Source organism: Ovis aries, chromosome 10 (assembly GCF_016772045.2).
Source record: "Ovis aries strain OAR_USU_Benz2616 breed Rambouillet chromosome 10, ARS-UI_Ramb_v3.0, whole genome shotgun sequence".
In the NCBI taxonomy this organism is placed as follows: domain Eukaryota; kingdom Metazoa; phylum Chordata; class Mammalia; order Artiodactyla; family Bovidae; genus Ovis; species Ovis aries.
The window spans coordinates 76,938,792-76,954,119 of NC_056063.1; the positions used below are offsets into that span (position 1 = coordinate 76,938,792).

At 43.2% G+C, this 15,328-nt stretch overlaps 1 protein-coding gene across 1 annotated transcript in view; it reads right to left on the minus strand.

Annotated features, from left to right (window-relative positions):
* Positions 1 to 15,328, minus strand: part of NALCN (sodium leak channel, non-selective) — a 302,582-nt gene that overhangs the window by 19,414 nt on the left and 267,840 nt on the right. The window contains exons 29-35 of the mRNA XM_015098259.3: positions 10,907 to 11,027; positions 10,719 to 10,817; positions 6,092 to 6,185; positions 5,470 to 5,576; positions 5,190 to 5,264; positions 3,830 to 3,949; positions 204 to 272 (exon numbers count right to left, since the gene is read on the minus strand). Of these exons, the coding sequence (XP_014953745.2) occupies positions 204 to 272; positions 3,830 to 3,949; positions 5,190 to 5,264; positions 5,470 to 5,576; positions 6,092 to 6,185; positions 10,719 to 10,817; positions 10,907 to 11,027 (685 nt within the window). The remainder of the gene's footprint in view (positions 1 to 203; positions 273 to 3,829; positions 3,950 to 5,189; positions 5,265 to 5,469; positions 5,577 to 6,091; positions 6,186 to 10,718; positions 10,818 to 10,906; positions 11,028 to 15,328) is intronic.

Below are 15,328 nucleotides of genomic sequence, written 5' to 3' on the forward strand. Positions count from 1 at the left end.
ATAAATAAAACAACACAAATGTCAGGAAACATATCACAAGATAACTAAGCAACCGATTCATTATTTACTCATTTTGACTTATGGTGTCTAGGAATTTGTTAGCTGCAGCCCTGGAGACCCAGAAGGGCAGCCGCAGCCAGCTAGTCATTCTCCTTCCTTCGGTGTACATGTGACCTTTGACAGCATCTTCACAAGGTACTCACATGCTTCCCGCAGATGGAGAAAAACCGGAAGACAATCACACACGCTCCCATCATGTAGGTGTACGCGTTCTGCAATTTAAATGGAGAGCTCCTCGTAATTTGCACGAAAGATCTTGTTACAGTCCCATTTTTCATTTTAAGCCTTCTGTGAAGTCTACTGAATAATGAGCTTAACAAAATGTGAAAATTCCTCTTAAGAAATTTATCTTAAAAAGGTGCTGAAAAGGTCACCGCCAAAACTCATGAATAAGTATTAGCTATAAAATCAAACCTTAAATGGAACTTTCATCTCTGTGTTGCTCAGCTGAACTCTGTATTTTAAAACTTATTTTGCATATTGATAAAATAGTGACCAGATCTTTGGAGGGGCAGGAAGTCCCTAGGATAACAATGCAAGAGGAAGAAGTCGAAGGAGACAGCAGATAAAGGGATCCCGGCTTCTTCTAACCAGAGCGGGTGCTGGTGCAGAAAGAGACTGTGGGGTCAGCTCCAGCTTCCTTCTCTGTGAAGGTCTCCTCTGGAGACCAGCCGGCTGCATCCATGTTAGTCTAAGCTGATTTCAGAGAAGTCCCCTCCCTCTCAGAAACACACCCAGCTCTTCCTTCAAGCATGTGATTGGCAGCAAGAGATGAGTCTGTGTGGTCCATGACGAAGAGAGCTTCATCTGAGAACAAAGAGCCCACTGGCTACAACCGCAGTGACAATGGTGGCATTAAGCTGATGCCAAAGTTTGATTATGCCCTGGGGAACTTTGCTTAGTCAAATGACGCACATCACAGGTGGGTCCCCGGCAAGGGAAGCTCCTCGGTGAGGGGCAAGGAAATGAAATTGAAGCTCCAATACCTTGGCCACTTGATGCAACAGTCAACTCATTAGAAAAGACCCTGATGCTGGGAAAGACTGAAGGCAGAAGTGTTAGGACCAAACTGGAGCCAGGACAGGCTCTAAGGGGCAGGCTAGGCCTGAGGTTTAGTCTCTAGGAAAGCTGAGGCACTGGGAACTCCCACAGGCAGTGTAGCTCGACCAATCAGAAAAATCCCCATAGCCCCCCGCCCACGCCAGACCCGAGCCAATCCAGATAGGGATGCGAGGTTCAAAAGTCCCCCGCGCGCGTACAGTTTAACCAATCAGCTATGCTGTTACAGGAACAAAGGACCGTCTGTATAAAAGTAGATGTGATTCAGAGCTCAGGGCTCTCCTCAAGACTCCACTGCGCTGGATGAGACTTGAGCCCTAGCTAGCAATAAACCCCTTCATGCTTTTGCATTGCTGTGGACGTCTTATTCTCTCAGTTTTGGGGACTCGGACTCTGGGCACAACAGAAGGAGAAGAGGGCAACAGAGGGATGAGACGGTTGGATGGATCGCCGACTCAATGGATGTGAACTTCGAGAAACTCCGAGAGATGGTGAGGGACAGGGAAGCCTGGGGAGCTGCAGTCCATGGGGTCACAGAGTCGGAGGTGACTTGGCAACTGAACAACAACAACAAGGAAATGAATGAGTCTGCACAGGAGCATCTCGGGATGGGAACAAGGACTGCACCTTCCTTCACAACAGTCCACTGCAGAACAGAGCAGAGAAGGAATGTTCTTTCAGGACCACAGGTTCTCAGAGAAGGGCAGGAGCAATCAGGCAGAAGGGCGAGCTGGTCTTGCAGGTATGGGATACTCTCTTTGGGGACACCCAGAATTAGGACACTTACTCACTGTCCTGCTTGGACCGAGTAGCTTCTGGCTACAATTTGCCTGGAGAAAGAGACAAGCATGGACTTTGCTGCTCCTTCTTGCTGTGTGAGCCCAAAGCCTAGTATAGATACCTTCTTTCTTTGCATTCTGGAAGTGAAGACATCCCACGCTCCCAGGATGAGGACCCAATCCTTTACCTGAACTACAAGGTCTCAGAGGTCTGACACATTTTTTTTTCATTTATTTTTTAAAACTAGCTTTATTTATTGGAGTATAATTGTTTTACAATGTTGCATTAGTTTCTGAGGTACAATAACCTTAATCAACTATATGTATACATATATCCCCTCCCTCGTGAGTACCCCTCCCTCTCCCCCACGCCATCCCTCTTGGGCATCACAGAGCACCACATTGCGCTCCCTGTACTCCGCTCCCCCATGCCATCCCTCTTGGGCATCACGGAGCACCACGCTGGGCTCCCTGTACTCCGCTCCCCCATGCCATCCTGCTTGGGCATCACAGAGCACCACGCTGAGCTCCCTGTGCTGCGCAGTGGAGAAGTGTCATGCGTGGTAGTGGATTTAAGTCAGCGCTACTCTCTCATTCGTCCCCCTCTCCCTTTCCCACCTTGTGTCCATAAGTCTGTTCTCTGCCTCTCTATTCCTGCCCTGAAAATAGGTTCATCAGTACCATCTTTCTAGATTTCATATATATCAGTTCAGTTCATTCTCTCAGTCTTGTCTGAGTCTTTGCGACCCCATGGACTGCAGCACGCCAGGCCTCCCTGTCCATCACCAACTCCTGGAGTTTACCCAAACTTATGTGCATAGAGTTGGTGATGCCATCCAGCCATCTCATCCTCTGTCATTCCCTTATCCACCTGCCTTCAATCTTTCCCAGCATCAGGGTCTTTTCAAATGAGTCAGCTCTTCGCATCAGGTGGCCAAAGTCTTGGAGTTTCAGCTCCAACATCAGTCCTTCCAGTGAACACCCAGGACTGATCTCCTTTAGGATGGACTGGTTGGATCTCCTTGCAGTCCAAGGGACTCTCAAGAGTCCTCTCCAACACCACAGTTCAAAAGCATCAAATCTTCGGCGCTCAGCTTTCTTCACAGTCCAACTCTCACATCCATACTTGAATACTGGAAAAACCATAGCCCTGACTGGATGGACCTTTGTTGGCAAAGTAATATCTCTGCTTTTTAGTATGCTGTCTAGGTTGGCCATAACTTTCATATATATATATATATATACATATATATATATATATATATTAAAAAAACAATATTTGCTCTTCTCCTTCTGACTTACTTCACTCTGTATGACAAGTCTGATGCCTTCTCACCCAACCAGATCTGGTGCCATGTTCCCCTGCCCACTTCGACCTCGTCACATTGTCTAAACCACTGAACTCTCCCATCATAGGGGAAGCTGCCTGGAATGTTCTACCTTCACCATACAGGCTGAACCCAGTCATCACTCCTTGGGGGGATGCCTTCCAGAATCTCTCTGACGAAGTCATCATGAACCGCCCTGTGTCATCACACAGGTCTCCCCATCGCCCTCACTGTAGCTGTGATTCTCATTGACTGGTAGTATTTGATGAATACAGGTCTGAAGTTCCAGGCTGTGAGGTTCTTGACAGCGGTACCATCTTTGTCTTGCCCATGACATTCTTCTCAGTTCCTGGCATAGTGACTTGCAGCTCTTTAATGCTCTGAGCCATCTGTCATGTAAGGAAATGAGTCTGGGTGACTCAGAGCCCACCTGGCCTTGGCACAGCCCCTGATGCTGAAGGTAACAACTGTTTTGAGGACACCCAGGATCTTTCTGAGCACAGAAATCCCGTCCTAAAGCAAGGTCTGGACAGAAATAGGACTGGAAACAGGATTACCTGAACTGAAATTACTGACTAAAATGAACTTCAGTGATGTGCTTACCAGGAGGGCAAAGTGAAGGACCACCCAGACAACACCCAGTGACGTCACCAGCAGATCGTACCGATTTCTTCTGCTTTGCCAGAAGCCAGCAGGCGACATTGCTATGATCTTCATCGTAACCTGGGGAAAAGCAGTGAAGATGGTGAGCTGAGGCTGAGTGTTCAGCAGCACATATTTAAATGTACTAACGTGAAGCACATTATATTTTAAAGGATGTAGAAACCAAAGAGAAGTCTTTATTACTGATGCGTCTGGGTATATACGTGTGTGTGTGTGTTTATATATCAACAGGTTCCCCTGGTGGCTCAGTGGTAAAGTATCCGCCTGCCAAGGTTTCGTCCCTGAGTCAGGAAGATCCCCTGGAGAAGGAAGAGGCAACCCACTCCCGTATTCTTGTCTGGGGAATTCTATGGACAGAGGAGCCTGGCAGGCTACAGGGCATGGGGTTGCAAAGAGCTGGACACAACTTAGCGGGTAAATAACGACAACAAATATATATATAAATACACACTGCTGCTGCTGCTGCTGCTGAGTCGCTTCAGTCGTGTCCGACTCTGTGCGACCCCATAGATGGCAGCCCACCAGGCTTCCCTGTCCCTGGAATTCTCCAGGCAGGAACACTGGAGTGGGTTGCCATTTCCTTCTCCAATGCATGAAAGTGAGAAGTGAAAGTGAAATCGCTCAGTCATGTCCGACTCTTAGCGACTCCATGGACCGCAGCTTACCAGGCTCCTCCATCCATGGGATTTGCCAGGCAAGAGTACTGGAGTGGGTTGCCATTGCCTTCTCCGACAAATACACATATATGCAAATCTATATTCTCCACACTCTTTTCTCCTTGTTTTATGACTAGTTCTGATAGCAGGACATTTTTCTTCCTCAAGTAAAAGGCCATAGATTTGGGGAAACATCAATCGGTACAGGTTGAAAAAAAAATCTGCTTGTTTTTCAAAGAGGACTGCATTGGAAACTGATGTGATGTGGGCCATGTATTCAAATAATCTTGCCTGGGCCAACTCCCTTTGCCACCACATTGCAATTTGAGTCCCTGAATGATGGTAGTTTGTGCCGTTCACTGTAATTATTGGAATTCACCTAACTAGACAGGCTGATGTTCAGATACAACAATCAACAGCAGTCAGCAATTCTTGTAGTTAGAAAAAAATGGAAATATAAAGTGAAGTGTTTGTTCAAGTTAGAACAGCCTAAAAAGGAAATATTCTAGGAGCATGACGTTCCCTTCCCCCCAAGAGGACTTCAAAAGCCAGGGAACACACAGCAGAAAGGAAGTGCCCCTGAAGGAGGAGATTGTTGAGAAGGTGCACTGTGGACCCCAGCTCCAGCTGACCCAGGACTGTACCTCCAGAACAAAGATGAACGTGAAGACGACCGACATCGTGGCCAGAGGGACAGTCACCGGGTCCTCGACGTCCCACTGGAACAGAAACAGCACGCAGGTCTGTGTCCGCATCCACCAACACGGGAACACTCGCCCCTCCTCCTCCCGTCTGAACACAATTGTGAATTTTTATTTTTTATAAATGCAGACTGTAACTGGACATGGCTGCCTGAAATGTTCTTGGACCCACCGATGAGTAAACAATTTCACTCCCAGGGTCTTTAGGGGTGCAATAAAGTACCTTGACGGACAGCAACACCGACTGGGCCAGGACCAGTAATGCGATTGTCCTCTTAAAAAATGGATGCTGGGTTATGTCGTACATCTTAGCTCTAAAACCATCATTATCTGAAACAGAAAGGTTTAGGCAAGGGCCTTTCAGACATAGGTCACATTTACATTCTTGCCCTTCATTTTTCTTTAATGCTCATCTTAAAACCCATTACATTTTTTTTTTCCTCCTACAGTTCAATCTCTTGTAAAGTGTTTTTCAGGAATGGCTGGGTCTGAATATTTAAAACGACGGTGCATGAAGCCGTCTGTATTGGAAGGAGAAGCGCATCATTCAATTTCTGTCAGTTTAATACATTTCACTCACGTGTTTAAAAGGCAAGCACAAATATATTTTATTTAAAAATTCATTTTTTTCATTAAGGCTTATCCTGAGAGCACTGAAGCATGGCCTTTGGGTGGTTGATTTTAATAGCCTACGGAGAGATCTGTAGTTTGGAGCCTGTTTCTATGTTAACTTATGCAGAACCGCCTAGTGGCCTCGCGATTATTATTTTAATTGAAATCTTAGACTCCTGGGGAATCATGAACACTAGTGCCCAACATGAATAAAATCAGAGCATCTTTGATACCCGGGCGAGGTGGCAGATGAAGAGGCTGTGCTATCTTCAGTCGACTCTTCAAATCTTCCCATCTTCTCTGATCTACAGTCAGCAGAGCCGTCCCCTTAATAAACAAAGGAAAGCAGAGAGAGACCCTTTGTCGTGTGTTCCATGCCAAGAACACTGCAAATGGGCTGCTGCTACTACCAGGATGGACGTGGGTTGAAGACAGAGACATTCTTCCAGTACCGTGGTGGCTGGACAAACATGGTCATTCCAGAAAGGAAGGGTTGTGGGATTAGCGAACATTCAGCAGCCTTCAGCTGGCATCTTTGAACATGTATGAGACTCAGGTTTGGGAAAAATCTAAAGAAGGTTTTCGACATGATTATATTTCCAAAAAGGGGTACTTACTCTAACAGTGCTTAGTTCCCTTCCCTTTCGTTGGAGAAAATGCTGCAGCGACATGACAGCTTGTTAAAGCTTCTGCTTTTGGTTAAGGCTATTGTGTCTTTTGAGAAATCATTCTGATATACGCCATTGTGAGACTTTATTTTTAAGTGGTTTGAGGTCAGAGAATTTAGATCTTTAAGAAATTAGCACTGCGACCACTGATTAATGAGATCGGATATTGTTATGTAACAGAGCACTTTTTACAATGCACATGAATTTCTTATGTCACATTTCATTACATTACATTATAAAGACAGAAGTGTAATTTAAGAACCTCTGGAGGAGGGCATGGCAACCCACTCCAGTATTCTTGCCTAGAGAATCCCACGGAGAAAGGAGCCTGGCTGGCTGCAGTCTACAGGGTTGCAAAGAATCGGACATGACTGAAGGGATTGAGCACTCATGCATAATTTAAGAAACTGGGAAAAACACCTCCCCACTCCCAGCGAGCTTTACCTGACACCAGGCTAACTGCCTGAGGGGTACTCTTCTCACTGCATTTTCAGACTTTTGACTCTTATGTATGCATACATATATAAAAACATGTTTGTTTTTGAAAACGTGTTTGAATTTTAAAAATTATGTAATGCAGTTTTGTTTTTATCTTCATTGAACTTCCTTACAACTAGATACTAGATCTGATTCGTTTATGTTAACTGCTCACATCGTATCCCACTGTACAAATCTGTCAGAAGTTATCATTTTAGGTTTACTGACTATCAACAATGCTGCCGTGAACATGTGTACTGTCTCACGGGAAACGTCTTGTTCTGTGCTAAATCTCCAAGAGAGGAACTGCTGGGGCCTGGAAATTTATGTATTTCCATATTTACCAGAGATTTCCAAAAGAGCAATAATCAACAACATTGGTTTCAATCTACAAGTGTTCCCATTTTCTTATATTCTGGCCCATACTTGACTTTATCAGATATTTTAATTTAGGAATTTGATGAGTGTGAAATGTATCTGATATAGCTTTAATATTAATGAGATGAAACATTTTAATATGTATAAATGGTGAGTCCCATGCGTTCCTTTGAGAATTGCCTGTTCATATTCTTTGCTCATTTTTGTATTTGGATATTACTGTTGATGTTTTGTAGAAATTCTTAATCTATCCTGGATACTAATCTTTTGTCAGGGATGTGAATTATAAATATTTTCTCAGCTTTATTTTTTTAAATTTTGCTTAATATGTCCTTTATCATTCAGAAACTTTTCCTTTTATATAATCTGACCTGCAATTTTTTTTTTCTATATGGATTTTACTTTGTGGTTAATGTCAAGAACTCTACAACTATTCCAGGGTCAAAAGCAGATTCTCCATGGTTTAAAAATGGTTTAAATTTTGCTTTCCATAGTTGGGTCTTTCATTGATCTGGAATTCATTTTTGAGTATGCTGTAAGGTAGGAATCTCAGTTTCTGAGATCTAGACAGTCAGTCAATTACCAAAGCATCACTGTGGGCAGTCTTATCTTCGCCACTGACTTGTGCTACTTCTGTTTCATACACACATGGGTCTCTCCTAGGGCTCTGTGCTCTATTCTGTAAGCCTAACTTTCTATCCCTGTAATGTTAGGGGAAGCGCACTGATTGAAACCGCCCACCCTGGCCAGGCACCATAGTAACCATTTGCATGAGTTGTTTTATGACAGGAGATCCTGATAAGGAATATGGAACTAATAAGCTACCACCAACCAAAGAGTTCGGGAAAGGTCTAAGGGAGACACCGCATGTCCGTCCACTTCCCAGAATCCCTCTCGCTAGCATCCGTCTTGGCTGAGGGATGCGTGCGCCACCAGGAAAGACTCTAAATTAGAACGATTGGTCAAAGACCACCCAGAAGCTAATCCCATCACCATAAAACCCGACATTGCGAGCCACGCGGCAGAGCAGTTCTCCTGGGTTCCCTTACCCTACCGCTCTCCACCTGGGTGCCCTTTCCCATAAAATCTCTTGCTTCGTCAGCACATCTGTCTCCTCGGACAATTCATTTCTGAGTGTTAGACAAGAGCCCAGTTTTGGGCCCTGTAAGGGGTCTGCCTTCCTGCAACAGTAACAGTGACAACACTATTTTACTTACCATAGCTTGCTTTTCCCCATTTTTGTTCATGCTTATCTCTGCACGAGGCATATCAATCTGATTTATTGTAACAAAGCAGCTTCTACCATTCTTGGGCTTTTCTGTAAGTTACTTTGGGTTCAATACCATTAACTTCTGTTCTTATTTTTGTTATTTTCTTCCTCTCATTTTCTTCTATCTCACTTTGTTACTCTGGTTATAATTTATTGATTTGTATATTTGGCACATTAATATCTGGTATTTCTCTAACATGTACATGTAAGTACATTTCCATCTAATTACTGATTTATATATACCTTGTCAGTTTTTAAGTTATTTTATAAACAATTTATATAAATGCTTTGAGATTTTCTATCACAAAAAACAATCTTTCCTAAAAGGTTCACATAATTGAGAAATTTACATCTCTAATGAACTGATCATGTTTTTAATGTCTGTTACACAGTTTCTTCCTTTTTCCCCTTTTCCTAAGAGCCCATCTGAGCTGACATCCACTCTCCATTCTCTCAAGCCAAGAGGTTTCTTTCTTTTTTCCTTCCGAACATCAATACAGCCAAGACCTCTCGTTATTCTGCTTACTTCAGCCATTCCTCTAAGTTCAAGGGCTGCAATTAATTATGCACCTGCCTTCACTCACTGGGTATTTGATGTTGTTTCATTTATGTCACTGAATTGAACTGAATTCGTCTGCAATCAGATCTGCTCAGAGGGCCTGGGAAGGTGTTCTGGGCAAGCAGTCCCTAATGTGTCAACTGACTCATTAACTTCAGCCTGAGTTTTGGAATTCTCAGTGTCTGCTCCCTGGCATGGCTCAAAGGCATCTAAAAAGATCCATTGTCCTCTTTCCATGTGATATTAAATGGAACACACGGTAGGGCTTAAAGAAACTCATTTATGAATGTGGGAACGTAAAACAGGGGGCTGGGCCAAATGATCTCTATTTCTCTCTCTCTCTAAATTCCATGTTTCCATGAGCTGGAGTATCACTGGAGGCTAGAGAGGAGATTTTCAAGTGGTAGGCACCCTTTGAAAGGCAGAAAGAAATGACATCCTCATTAGGCTCACATCAAAGGTGGCAACTGGCTGAGTTGCTGGTACCACACACGTGGAGAGCCTGGGGGGACGTGAATGAGACAGTCCCACGTGCAGCGATGCAAACCAAAGGGCCCTGATGTGAAGGCATGCAAACCGGTCCCGGCTATGAGTGATAAGGAACGGCCTGGTGCGAGGCAGGTAAGTCTAGCTTTAATTCAATGCAGAGCAACAGGCGACATTTTCACACCCTTGAATGACCTGTCGGTAATGGGCTGACATGTAATGGGCCCCACTGCTGAATCCTGGCCCCATCATCTACTTCTTCCAAACCCCTACACAATGATTTCACCCCTGTAGTCTGCATTTTAGAGTTGTGAGACTCGAGACATGCCCATGGAAAACCTCAGTGCGTGATTCCGGAGGAAGATCCACCCTAATCGAACAGAGGGCATCGCAGCCACGTCCAGAAGAATGACAGGCAATGTTTCTCCCAAACTCTTTTTGCCAGGAAACTACACTTGCTGTTTTCCCTTTGTGAGCTCTTGTACCGTTCATTAGAGCTGCTAGGAACTCAGCACGCATCCCGAACTCATAAAGGATGCAAAGTTTTCTGTGAAATCAGACAAATCTTCCTTTTATCGTAGGAATTAGGATTTCAAAACTTCTATTGCAAGTCCCCACCCACACCCATCAAAATTCTGAGTTCACCTACTGACTCACCAAGAAGCATCCAATTTACATTTTGTGAAAGTAATATTGCCTGCAATCAGTGCATCGGTTTCAGCTATTGTATTTTAATAACTCGCCTGGCAGCCTTTCAATTTGGACAATAGGAGATGAGCTTTCTCAGTCCTAGGCAAATTAATAACACCCTCACCAAAAGAGAAGATTTTGCAAGAGAATCCTGCTCTTAAATACTGTGCCTGAAAGGCAGCAATGAGGTAGCTTGTAAAAGAGTTATGGAGATTATTCACACCAGTCACATCGCAATTAAAGGTGACTTCATGTGGGGTATGAAAAACAGGACTCAAAGTGAGCTGCTAGGAAAGAATAAACCCTGCGGAATTCAAACCAAGAATTCTTACCTTGTTTTCATTGAAATTAGCAATAACCACTCCAACAAAAAGGGTCAGTCCAATCATGCAACCCAGGAATACAAAAACATGAATATAGATTCCATGCATCTGTATAAATGAAAAAAAAAATACGGTTATCCATCAAAGCCAATGAAAGCAGCTGTGGTCTGGTTCAAAGGATTCCAGTGCGTGCTTACCGGCCCCACACGATGAATAATAACGTCCCTCACTTCCACCCAGCCTTTCAAGGACAGAACTTCAAACAATGCCAGCATTGCATTGCCCACGTTGTCAAAGTTAAAGTTCCGAGGATTTGCCCTGTGGGTCAGAAAGAGGAATTTTCCCCGTGATATTCTGCTGAGAAGCACTCTGAGGCAGTATCTATAACTCTCTCCACTCTTGGGTGCAATGTGTACCTGCCACTTGGAAGGGAGGCTAGGTGATGTTCGATTACTAATTCATAACAATGCATCAGCATGTTAGAATTTATTATGTACTTAATTATTAGGTAATGGGGAGGTGTTCTTAACCCCAAAGGACAAAACACTCTGTGACTACTAGCTCCAGAGGGTCTGCAATGCTTTGGGCTAGTCCTGGTTATACCGGGGACCGGTTAGAGCTTGTGCAGGAAAGCCTTACAAAGGGGCACAGGAGTCTGGATGTGAATTTTGGAATAGTTTTACATTAGAAAACCTTTCTAAAAGCATAGATTACAAATTCTGCTGTTAGTACAGAAAGTGTAAAATGAGTTGAGTTTGGCCACTTGATTTTATTCTTTGTCATCACGGGAGCAGCAAGCTGTGACCTAGCGGTGCTTTGGGGGTCCTGGGGGTGGTATGGAGCCTGTGGACTTTATCTCTCATTAACTCCGAGATACTCAAGAGACACTACTTACAGACTCCAGTGTTGTTTACACCCGCAGTTAACGTCTGATTTCTAAAACTATTTGGCCCCTCTATTCTAGGTGTGTGTGGGGGCATTCTGGGCAATGTCTCATTTCCTGTTTATCTGACACTTTTCTCACTAATATCTCTACTACACTGCATTCCCCACCCCCACCCCCACCCCCTATTCATTACAGGTCTTAGCCAACAGTTTCATTAACAGAAGAAAATTTTAGTGCTTTTTCCCCTTTTCTGAGGTTATTTTAAATAATTAAAATATTTAGACAACTACACGCTTGAAAATCCTGACTACCGTCACATTTCCTGGATTTGATGAATTGAGCTCAGGATGACTGAATTGAGTAGACCAACTGAAGCCTAGCTTGACTATATTTTGATAATTTTTCTTTTTTGCTAGCACATTTATCAAAAGTTAACCTTCATAGGAGGCCAACACTCTTGGGGGAATCTGGTTTAGTATTTTTCTACCAGAGACAGTCATGAGATATACTTTTATAAGTTTTTTTTTTTAATGTTAAATATGTGGGAATCTAAAAAGAAAACATAAAACTGAGACTGACTTGTTTTTAAAGGTTTAGAGCTGATTGGTATATCAGCTTTTTTTCTATGTAGTAAAAAAAAAAAAAAGGTCCCACTCAGAAATACACATTTTGGGATTCTGATTTGTACTTTTTAAGTATGAAAGTACAGGCATATTCTCTTAGATTTTTCCAACACTCTTTTCTTTTGGGCATTTCAATTAAATTTAATATATTTTATAGCAGACAGGAGCTGTAAGGATTCTACAGATGCCAGAATTTTCTTGAATAAGGATTTGGAAACACACCCCCCCCCCCCCCCCCCCACACACACACCAAAGTGAGTCCGCTCTCGGATCTGATGTCCAACTTTCTTACCCATCCATTTTCTTTATGTAAGAAGTGCTTTCTAAGCTGAATTTGCAGCAACTCAAGCTACTTTTATATTCTAAATCTTTTAGAAGTTAGAATATGTTAAAATATACTTTTAGGCTAAAACAAGAAAAATAAAATGGAAGATCACAGATTTAAATTACTGGAAGACTAAATAACATTTAAAAAGTCTCAGTTTCAATCATATAAGCTATCTGTTTACGCTGCGTTCCTGATACTAAAATTAGAAAGTTTGAGACCTCACCAACAGCGGACTTCAACAAACCCCAAGCACAATCCATTATTGTCAGTTTTTCTGTGGTCCTTTTGTTTTCTTTTCTGGTTAATTTCTAAAAGCTTATAATCCCCTGATGTTGGGAAAGACTGAAGGCAAGAGCAGAAGTCAGCAGAAGATGAGATGGTTGGATGGCATCATGGACTTAACAGACATGAGTTTGAGCAAACTCCGAGATAGTGAAGGACAGGGAAGCCTGGTGTGCTGTAGTCCCCGGGGTTACAAGGAATCGGACACGACTTAGCGACTGAACAACAGCAAATCTTGTCCATCCAAAATGAAGAATCAGTTCTGACTCACAATCTGGTCAGTTTTGTAACCCCTGGTGACAAATGCTCCAAGGATCCCAGGTCACGATAAGGAGAGTTGTTCTCCCCTCGGAAGATGGAGATGCCTTGGAGGAGAGGAATTTAGCCTCTGCCCTGGGATGTGAAGGTGCAGCGCATGGTACTGTCCAGAACGGCACCTGGTATCTGCCACATCTCTGCCTTTTACTCTAAAGACATCCGAAACTTGCACTTCTTGGAATGCAGGCTTCTATTTTTTGCCTTGCTCTTTGGTAACAGCCCTTTGAATTCACTCAGCCTGCAACCCTCTAACCTCTGCCTCGCCCTTCCCTCCCACCTGCCTTTGGCTCCTCCCCCTTCCACCTGCCTAATTCCTATCCACCCTTCAGGAGTGAACTGAGTGTCTTCTCTTTTCGGTCCTTCTCCTTGGTCCAATCATGCTCTGGGTTAGGTGCTTCCCCTGCCACTGCCACTGGACCCTTCGCCCTAGAACCAAAGGCTGATACACCTGCCTTTTATTATCTTTAGCCTGATAATCAGCTAGAGAAACTGAAAAGTTAAACCTCGGGACCTCCCTGGTGGTCCTGTGGTTAAGAATCCGCCTGCCAGTGCGGGGAACACGTGTTCGATCTCTGATCCGGGAAGATCCGGCATGCTGCGGTGTTTCTGAGACCCTTCGCCACAACTACGGAACCCACGTGCTTAGAGCCCGTGCTCTGCAACGAGAGAGGTCCATGCAGCGCAACTCGAGAAAGCGCCCGTGCGGCAAGGAAGACCCAGCACAGCCAAAAAGAGCTAAATCAACAATGAAAAATACAAACAAAAAAATTAAGCCTCAAGGCCCCTCCTTGGCCAAGGCCCCTTCTAAGATTCAGGAAGGGCCGGGGAAGCGAGTTTGCATAAGCACATGTTTCTGTTAAATTTAACAGAGCAACAGTGTTTTACACTCTTTTTCTTAGAGTGCATACCCAAATTGTCGGAGGCTTAGACTCCAGAGACATCTGATCTCTTTCTCCTAGAATATATCACAGTGTGATCTGAAATTGCCTAGAGGTAAACTTCTGGTGAACTTCAGGTGAATTTAGGGGCTTATTTATGCAGCATTAAAACCTCAGCATATCGTATTAAACTATTTTAATTTTATTTCCTGTTCTCCACTAGACTTCAAGGTTTTAAGGGTCGGAAATCATAGCTTGTCCCCAGTGACAGCATAGTACCTGGAGAAGAGTAAACAATAAATACATTTATTGCAAAACTGAGCACTTTGTTGACTTCTCTTTCATGCATTTCATTTTCCTAAATCCCAGATCTCTGCTTACAACAAAATATACAATATTTATAATATATATGTTTAATCCTTTTCACCAAGGTAATTTTTATCTCATCAAGTCCAAGTGATTCAGAAGAAGATGAATGTATTCCTCTGAAGAGCGAATGTAGAAACCAGACTGCCTCCTGAATTAGCTACTGCATATTTATATCCTAATTATAATTATAAAAACATTCCTCTAGGCCAATTCTGAGATATAGGTTATTTTCTTAATCATAAATTAGCCAATATAAAATTACAAAAATTGAAGCTGCTAACTCTTGATGAGATTATCAGAGAAAGAAAATATGTGAAAACTTAAACGGTTACAAGTTGACATTTATTTGATGAAAGATTTATATTTCGCTAAAACTCACCCAAGTTGTTATATTCTGAACAAATGGGAAAAACTATTGTGATAATGTTCAAGAGATGTCTCTCTGTTTATGCTTTTAAAATGTCATTGAACTTGAAGTCCTTAATAGTAACTTGCATAAAATATTACATTTCAATTAGCTGATTTTAAAATCATAGAGAGCTGGTTTTATGGAACAAGGTGAACACCATAGGGTACGACCAGAAATGGCTTACTCTTCTCCCAATACTACCTTTCAGTGTATTATATTCCCTTCCTGACATCTTACATGGATGCTTGTTAAGTCACTTGAGTCATGTCCGACTCTGTGACCACATGGATGTAGCTCATCAGGCTCCTCTGTCCATGGGACTTTCCAGGGAAGAATACTGGAGTGGGTTGCCATTTCCTCCTCCAGGAGGTCTTCCTGACCCAGGGATCTAATCCACGACCCCTGCATTGGCAGGCAGGTCCTTTACCGCTCGGGGAGATTCTAAAAAATTTTTGGCCACTTTTCACTATATGATGAGCCTCAGTCTAAAATTCCTACTCCATTCAAACCTGTACCAGGATCCTAC